A 9850-nucleotide genomic window follows, 5' to 3' on the forward strand; every position below is an offset into this window, starting at 1 on the left:
GGGGGGATATGTTGCTTTCTGTCTCTCTGTCTTTTTGGCAAGTGCACGCGCCCTATAGCAAAAAGCTCTCTCCAAAATTAATAAATAAATAAATAATGTGTTCATCTGGTGGCAAAAAATTAAACAATGCATTAAGTAGTACAAAAAAATTATCACTAGTCCCCAGGTCTTCTACTGTTAAGATGCCATTAGTGCTAATAGTTTTTTGTATCCACTTGAGTATCTGATAGCCATCTGAACCTACTGATTCTGGCTACTGACAGGTAGCCAGAGGTTGGGGTGGCTGTGATAGTTTCTTAAGACAACAACAAAAGTTTGCCATATCAATTGACCCTTTCATGAAAAATTTATCTGTAGCATGTGGTGCTGTTTGATAGTATTTTACCCACAGTAAAACTTCTTCCAAATAGTATTCAAAAAAGTATCCTCTCAAACCCTGCTTCTGCTTTATCAAGTAAGTTTGTATAATATTCTTAATTCTTTTTCATTTCAACAAATGTTCACAGCAACTTCACCAAGAGGAAGTTCCATCACAAGAAGCCACTTTATTCATAAGCAACTCCTTATTAGTTCAAGTTTTATCATGAAATTGTAACAATTCAGTCATATCCTCAGGTTCTACTTCTAGTCTATTTCACTTGATATTTCTGTCACATCTGCAATTATGTCATCAAATGAAGCTTTAAATCTCCAAAGTTACCCACGAGCGTTTCCTGAGCAGTAGATCACAGCAGTAGGCTTAAAATATTCAATCATCTATGGTATAAACAGATGTGCTGTCATCTAAGCTATGTTGTTCATTTATAGAGGACAGGTAGAGTAGAATTAGCATAATTCTTAAGGGCCCTAGGATTTTCAGAATAGTAAATGAGCTTTGGCTTCACCTTAAAGTCACCAGCTGCATTAGTTCCTAACAAGAGTTATCAGTTTGACCTTTGACATTTATTTTTATTGGACTTTAATTTTTCTCTAGCTATAAAAGCCCTAAATGATATCTTCCAATGTAAGACTGTTTCATCTACACTGAAAATCTCTTGCTTAGAGTAGCCACCTTTATTAATTATAAGCAATCAGACGCACACATTTATCCATTAATATCGCCATCTTGTGGCATCCCCAAACAGTTGAATAGTAATATCAGTGATGACTGGTTACAAATCACCATAACAGATATGATAGTGTAAAATTTTGAAATATTTTGAAAATTACTAAAGTTAAACATGAAATGAGCACATCTGTTAGAAAAATAATACTGATAGACTTGTTCAATACAGAATTGCCACAAACCTTCACTTTGTTAAAAGCTTAGTATCTCTGAATTAGGGAGAAAAATAGAGAAGTAGGACATTCCGGAACAGAGAAATGGTTTATTACCTGTTGATGATAACATATATAGTATTCTCAACTGGACTGGTCTGAGATGTATTTCATGCTGGGTAAAAATCTCTCTATAAGCTAAATGATATATAGCGATTGAATGAATAAAAAAAATTTTAAGAAGAATCTAACAGCCAAAAAAAAAAAATACACAATATCTCTCAAGTGTCATAAAGGAAAGCACAGTAAATTGAGGTATTCCTATACTTATATGTATATAATTTCTTTCGGGTTAAAAAATATGTTTTGTTGGAAACCAGATGTTAGCGTAATGGCTATGTCGTAGTCGACCGCGGTTCGCGTCCCGGACCCGGTGGCTTAAAACTCACGCCGGGCGCGTGTGTGTGTGTGCCCAAGATCCTGAGAGGAGAATGGAGGAGAATGGATTGTGGCGTGACCATCCCCCCTGGGGGGTGATTTCTCGCTTTCTGTCTCTATGTCTCTGTCTGGCGAGTGCACGTGCCCTATAGTGAAAACCTCTCCAAAAATATATATATATATATATGTTTTATTCAGAAGCATCTTACATATTCAATATGTAATATGGACATCTTTTACAGTGAATACATGCACACATCCTTGATTTCTATTTTTGAAGAATTTTTTAAATTTAATTTTACTCATTGTTATTTATTTTAATTTGAGCAGAGCGCCACATAGAGAGAGAGGGAAAGTGAGAAAGCAAGCTTCCAGGTCCAGGACTTGAACCACAGTCAGCCATCTCAGAGTCCAGCATCCCAACCACCATGCCATCTGCTCACCCACATACTTGATTTCTTTACTGAATGGATGGTATTCCATGTTGTAGCATACATGACTGTTTAATATGTCTTATATTAAAGAATATTTGTCTCGATGTGTTTTGCTTTTTTTTTTTTTGAGAGATTTTCACTATAGGGCAAATGCCTTCACCAAAAAGAGACAGAAAGTGAGAAATCACCCCCCCCAAGGGGGATTGCCACACACAATCCCTCCTCCTCCATTCTCCTCTCAAGATTTCAGACACACACACACAGGTGCCTGGTGTAAGCCTCAAGCTGCCAGTCTGGGACTTGAACTGTGGTCAACCATGTGGGAGTTCAGCACCTCCCCACTGTGTTTCCTACTGATCCCTCAGTAGAGTTTTCTTAAAAATAAAAAGTAATACTCATGTATTTTTTATTGATTCACTGTTGCAGAAGTATATCTACAGGGTAAATTTCTTGAAACATGATGGGTCAAAAAGTTTTTGTTTATAATAAACCTTAATGATAATTATCAAATTGACTTGCAGAAAGATTGTGCCAACTTACACAGCTCTAATGTTTTATGAGAATTTTTTTATGCTCTTCCTAACACTATTATCAGTCATGTTTAATATTTGCATGTCATTAAGAGAGAAACAGCATAGTTTGGGTTTTAATAGTGAGTGATAAATAGCATTTTATTTGTGATGTGCAATAAGGGATATTACTTTCTCTTTGGTCTTTGCTCTAAGAAAATACTTTGTGTAAAAGTAGTTCATAACTTCATTTTATCTACTTAAAAGATTGACATAAAGGGAAAACGCAGTTTGCAACTTGCTTTCATAACAATGTAGCCATGTGACTTACTACTACCCTCAACTTCCCTTATTTCCAGGGCTCTTTGTGCCCTGTGACCACTGAAATGTTATCACTTGTCAATGTAATATTGTCCATTAATGTTCTCTTTCATTATTGATTAAGAAATAGTTAAAATAATGGGTAGTTTGTTCTCCTAGGGAAGATACTATACTGTAATGAACCCAGATGCATAATTCACTATCTGTTATTGCCATTCAGCTGTTTTACTCGGACCTACAATTCCTTATTCCCAGCCTAGTTGACTGTAGCTGAAGCATACTATACTATTATGCTCCAAAGGATTGCAACTTGAAGCAGTATGGTAAATTAGCTCAACTTCTTCAATATTACTGGACACCAGTACTAAACTCATGTCTTACCTAAAGCTGAATTGGGTATAGTGTTATCTCCTTTTAAAAGAGGAAGTACATAATAGTGTCACAGTTCAGTGAAGCCTTACAGTTATACCATTCATTGGGCTTGGATGGTGTTGAGAGTAAAATTGTTGCAAAGTTATTCTAATTTAGAGTAAAAAATACTGTGAACTCAGACCAAAAATGACAGGACTTTATATTTCATCCATAAAGGTTTGTTTCAGTTAACATTTAGCATATTTTATATTAAAGAAAGCCTAAGAAGAGTAGCTAAATGTAATTATAGGGTTTTTAAGTGATTTATATAAATAATTTGATTTTTATAAATTTATGTACATTCTTATCCAGTGTATTGAATTCCTGCTTTGAATATTGACTTAGTAGATACAACATATGCAAATACCTTCACAGATTCTGGCATATTTTACAAAGGTGGAAGGCAGATGTTTTTTCTGACACTACTTATAATTAACTCTCACATAGATATGTGCAAATGCAAAAATTAATTCTTAGTCTAGGCATAAAAACTTTTTAAGATTGGGCCAGCAGGTGGCATAGTGGGTAAGGTGCTAGACTCACGTGGTTGACCACAGTTTGAGTCCCAGACACGGCAGCTTGAAACTCATGTGGGGTGTGTGGTGCATGTCTATCCAAAATCCTGAGAGAAAAAAGGAAAAGAAGGGATTGTGGCATGGCCATCCTCCCTGGAGGGTGATCTGTCACTTTCTGTCTCTCTCTCAGGCGAGCATACATGCCCTATAGCAAAAATTTCTCTCTCTCAAAAAAAAAAAAAAAAAAAAGTAAAATGGTTTAATTGGTTATTTCAAATTCACAAGGAGACTGGTGAATAATTAAGCAACCTGCTAAGAAAGTGGTTTTTGTTATTTTCTTTGAACATTAAATTAGGATACCAATGTATTAATAAAAACATCACGGAGTAAGGAGACATTTGTGGTGAGATTGAATAAGAAATCTGGATTTCTAGGTTTCTTTTCCCATGTAATTGTAAGTTTCCAAATTTCAACCTGAATTTTATGTTGTAATGCTGCATTTGTTTATAATTTCTTCAAAGTGTTAATGTATCATAATTTTTTCTTAAAGTGCTTTTTTTTTTTTTTTTTTTGAGAGATTTTCACTGTAGGGCGCGTGCGCTCGCCAGACAGACAGAGACATAGAGACAGAAAGCGAGAAATCACCCCCCAGGGGGGATGGTCACGCCGCAATCCCTTCTCCTCCATTCTCCTCTCGGGATCTTGGGCACGCACGCACACGCGCCCGGCGTGAGTTTTAAGCCACCGGGTCCGGGACACGAACCGCGGTCGACTACATGGGAGTCCAGCGACATAGCCATTACGCTAACTGCTGGTTCCCTTAAAGTGCTTTTGTATTTATTGTAAATTTTCCCATACTGATGATAGGTAGTATAAAAGACATTGCAAACAATAAACTTTTTTTAAAAAATAAGACATAGTGCTTTAGTCCTTCTTTTTTTTTTTTTTTTTTTTTTGAAATTTTTTTTTTAATGTACTTGCCAGAAAGACAGAGAGAGATATAAAGTGAGAAATCACCCCCTAGGGGGGTGGACACACCGCCATCCCTTCTCCTCCATGCTCCTCTTGGGATCTTGGGCACACACACACGTGCCTGGCATGAGTTTAAGCTACTGGCTCTGGGACTCGAACCATGGTTGGCTACATGGGAGTTCAGTGACATGGCCATTACACTAACTGCTGGTCCCGTTAGTCCTTAATTTTGGTGCTACAGTCATATTTTTTAAATGTAGAGAAGTGACTATAAACCCAGACTGATTTTATAACATTAAGTAAGGAAAATTAGAAACTCTGTCTGGAACAAAGCTAAGTAAGGTTTAATTAAACACTTTCTATGTAGCTAGCAAAAGGAATTTTTCTTAAGATGCTGGTTTAGGGGATTTATTGCTTATCTAGAAGATTTGACCTTGTGAATTGACTTATTCTTCTCCAAGGCACTTGAGAGAAAAGACAACGATAGCAGTTACATCTAGAGGCTATTATGGATTGGAGGATGAGAAGGGAACTGCATGTACTTCAACAAGGCGTCGGTCAACACCACGAAGTTTGGCAGGCTTGACAAGTGGAGTTTTTGAATCTATAATGGTTCAAGTTTTGAGACAGGAAGAACAGCTGAGAGCAAAAGAAGAAAAAAGGTAAATGTTAAATAAAAATTAAGTTTCATAATGTTCAAATTTCCAGGAATTATTTTTCAAAGAATAGCTGCTTTTATGTGCCCATGAAAAATTTTTGGGCCTATTATGATACTGTTCCAAAATGCATTATTATCAAAGAATGAATTCATATTGAAATAACACTATGAAATTTGTTTAAAAATATAGTTTTAGATTTTAAAACACATTGCCTTGGAGCTATACAAAGTGTTTTTCTTAAAAAAATTTTTCTAGATTTTTAGAAATATTCTTAAATAAATTATAACTTTGAAGGTAGAGGAGTTTCATAGAGATTTGGAGTTTTACATCAAATCAGACCTTAAAAGAATTAGGAGAAACTCCAGAGGTTATAGAGTTTAAGAATGATGTATAGGTCCAGCCCTGGTAGCATAGGCAGTTATGGCAGTGTTGCATGATGCTGGAGCCTTACAGGAATGTCTGGGATTTGAATCCCAGGTGAACCTCACCATGCAGGGGTGCTCATGATTCTGGTGACTGGAAGGCAAGAGAGGGTGGAAGACTGTGGCATGGCAACACCCTGTCAAGGGTATTGTCTTACTTTCTGTCGGTCTCTTCCTCTCTGTCTTTCTCATGAAAGAAAGAAAAAAAAATGAATAACAGAAAATTTTTTTCTCCAGTTCCTTCATTGGTACTAATTTTCTCGATAACTGGGTTTATTCTAATCTCATCAGAAAAGAATATGGTCCCCATTTGGTTATACCTTCTAAGGTCTAGTATTATAGAGTGATAACACTTATTTAACATTTTATTTATAACAAAAGAGAATCAGGGTCCAAAGACATAATTGTAAGTAAAATTTCTATACCAGCAGAAAAAAAGACTGAAATTTTTATACTATTATAAATCAAATCTCAAACTATGATAGGCTGATTGCTGATGTAATAGGGATTTACTAATTCTAGTCGAAGGTAATTTGTAATATTTTGTTGCTCTTCTTATAGTAATACATGTAACTTGCTTTGATATTGTGGTACTAAAACTCAGCCTTAAGACTTACTACCATCACATTTTTTATAGCAGTGGTCAGTTTATTAACTCATTATTAAGTACATTTTTTTCCTTGTGCAGAGCCTCATAGAATTACTCCTACAACAGGAAAGAGGGATTTATGGAAAGAGATTAAAAATTAACCTGACACTAGTGGGCAGTAGATTAGAGTAGTGAGAACTGAAGAAAAGGAAGACTTGCAGAAAAACTGTACTTCTGTTAACGTCCACTAGAAATAGGTAGAGGTCACATTGTCTTGGGAGCAGTTAACAGGACTTGGTCTTTATCAGGGAGATCAAAGGAAGAGACAGTAATGAGTCAGAAAGGGGCAAGCAAGTGGCATGGAGGTTAAAGTGGCTAGATCCCACATGGACAACTGTACAGTTTGATTCCTGGACCCAATGGCTTGAAAATGACTCTGGGCACTTGTGTACCCAAAAATCTCAGCAGGAGAGTGGAAGAGAAGGGATTGTGGTGTGGCCATCTCCCCTGGAGGATGATTTCTCACTCCCCCTCCCCCCTATCTCTGGTGAACACACATGCCCTACAGCAAAAATTAAAAAAAAAAAGATAGAAAGTAGTAGTCATAATAGTAACAACAACAACTAAAAGTGAAAGTTAATGTTTATTGAGCATGACTGTTTGCTCTAAGACTCTTCCATATGTTCAGAATTTATCCTATGGCACAGAGAAATTAAGTAATTTTTGCCCAAGGTGTGTTTTGAATGTAAAGAATATTGGCACCTAAGCAATCTGGTTCTAGAGCTTGTCCTCCTAAGCACTGTTGCATCTATGTGACTAAAAATGGTAAAACCAGAGAAGAAAATAGAAGAGCTTAGAAATATGAATTCAAAGTAGAGAAAGAGCAGTGAATTAATTTTGAATAAGTTCTTTAAAGTGATGATAAAAACATTTAAGCGTCTAAGTAGAAATAACTAGTAAGAAATTATAATTGACCCTTGAACAACACAGGTTTAAACTGCTCAGGTTCGCTTACATGTGAATTTTTTTCAATAAATGTATTGGTAAATACAGTACAGTACTTTAAATGTATTTTCTTTTATGATTTTTAAAATATTTTTCTCTAGGTTACTATGTTATATATACATAATACATGTAACATGCAAAATACATATTGACTATTATCAGTTATCAGGAGCATAAGTCTTCCATCAACAATAAGCTATTAGTTGTAAAGTGTGGGAGAAGTCAGAAGTTATACGTGGATTTTTTACTAAACCGAATATGAAGAAGAGCGTGTGGTGTGACACGCCTAACCTCTGCACTATTCAAGAGTCAACTGTATAAATATAACTGAATTTCTTTTCCTTTCTTCTTTCTCAAATTTTACATTTGTTTAAGTATGCACTAACATCAAATAAATAGAGGAGAATAAGCCATGGGAGGTCAATCCTCCACTAAACGTCTTAGTAACTATTTAATAGAGTAATATGAATTAAGCTCTTTGGACATATTGTTAACTATTCCTTTCTTAGTTTTAAAATATTTAAGCAGAGAGCAAAGAATAAAATTATAATAGGGTTCTATGTACCTACAACCCAGCAGTTGTTAAAGAAATCAAGCATCGGTATAGTCATTCCCTATACTTTTCTTCTGTCCTAGAAGAAGACACTATCCTGACTTTGTCTGTCATTCCCATGCATTTTATTATGAATCATAAGAATTCTTTGTATATTATGGACACAAGTCCTTTTTCAGATCTATATGCCTTGCAAATATTTTTCTCAGTCTGCGGTCTGCCTTTTCATTTTCAGTGTTGTTTTGAAAAAGAGAAGTTTTTACCTTTACCTTATAAACTTATCATTTTTTAAAAAAATATTTGTGATGCAACAAATCTTGGCTTACTCAAGGTTATAAAAATCCTCCTTTTTTCATAAATTTCTCAGTTTTAGTTTTTATGTTTTATCATTCATTTGAATTATTATTTCTCATTGTGTGTGAAATAAGGATAAAAGGTTTGTTTTTTTACCCCCTCATGGATAACCAGTTCTTCCAGTATTATTTGTTGAAAGAAACTGTTCTTTCACCACTCAGTTACCTTTGCATTTTTGCTGAAAATCAGTTGAATATGTATTTGTGAGTCTTTCTGGACTCCATTCCATTCCATTTATCTATATATCTATTTTTTTTAAGAGAGATTTTTTGCTATAGGGCACATGCATTCACTGGAGAGTCAAGAGAGACAGAGAGATAGAAAGCAAGAAATCACCCCCCAGGGGAAGAGCCATGCCACAGTCCCCTCTCCTTCATTCTCCTCTTGGAATCCTGGGCACAGAACGCACATGTGACTGACATGAGTTTCAAGCCACTGGGTTCAGGACATGAATTGTGGTTGACTACGAGGGAGTCCAGTGAGGGAACCGTTACTCCATCCACTGGTCCCTCTGTAGGTCTCTCTTTATGTTGGTACTATATTGATTACGATAGATTTATAGTAAGGCTTGAAATTTGGTTAATGTGAGTATTCCAACTTTGTGTTTTGTTTTTTCAAAATTTTTTGATTACACTAGGATCTCCATGTTTCTATGTAATTTTAGAATTATATTGTAAATTTCTACAAGGGAAAATAAAAAGCCAGAGGGAATTTATTTTTTCATTTGCCAGAGGGTACATGTGCTTGCCACAGAGAGACAGAGGGAGAATGGCAAAGTGAAAAAATACCCCTTTTGGGGAATAGTCCCATTGCAAACCCTTCTCCTCCATTCTCCCTCCTTTCAGGATTTTGGACCATGCTGGCATGTTTCTCAAGCTGCTGGGTCCAGACTCAAACTGTACAGTTGGCCATGTGGGATTGAGCCACCTTAACCACCATTCCACAGACTGGCCCTAGCCTGACAGAAGTTTGACTTAGAATAAACAGAAGTTATCAATCAATTTCTGAGTAATTGTTTTCTTTAATTTCTCTAAGCAGTGTTTTGTAGTTTTCTGTGTATACATGTTTCACATATTTGACTTTCTACCCATATATTTTATATGCTTTTGATACTACTGTAAATCATTTTTATATTTAACTTATAATTATTTATAGCTAATATGTGTAGAAATACAATTTTTAGTCTAGTAGCTTCTCTGAGTTCTGGCAGATTTTGCTTCATGTAATTTGAAATTCTACATTTAAATATGTACAGATTTTATTAAATTTTTTTCTTTTTTTGATGTATTGGATTCTTTCTTATTCTAAGTGTTTCTTTTTATTCCTGGTAATATTTCCTACATTAATTTAATTTAATTTAATTTTTTTTTTTTTTTTTTTTTTTTTTTTCCCAGGGGGGGCTAAACTCTTC

The 9850-nt window shown here is 35.3% G+C and overlaps 1 protein-coding gene across 1 annotated transcript in view; it reads left to right on the forward strand.

Annotated features, from left to right (window-relative positions):
* The window catches only part of LOC102493893 (uncharacterized protein KIAA2026), a gene marked incomplete at its 5' end in the record, with an annotated part of 48955 nt that overhangs the window by 24525 nt on the left and 14580 nt on the right, over positions 1-9850 (forward strand). The window contains 1 exon segment of the mRNA XM_006144476.3: positions 5319-5519. Within this exon segment, the coding sequence (XP_006144538.2) occupies positions 5319-5519 (201 nt within the window).

Source organism: Tupaia chinensis, unplaced genomic scaffold (genome assembly GCF_000334495.1).
Source record: "Tupaia chinensis unplaced genomic scaffold, TupChi_1.0 Scaffold000121_1, whole genome shotgun sequence".
Taxonomy (NCBI): domain Eukaryota; kingdom Metazoa; phylum Chordata; class Mammalia; order Scandentia; family Tupaiidae; genus Tupaia; species Tupaia belangeri.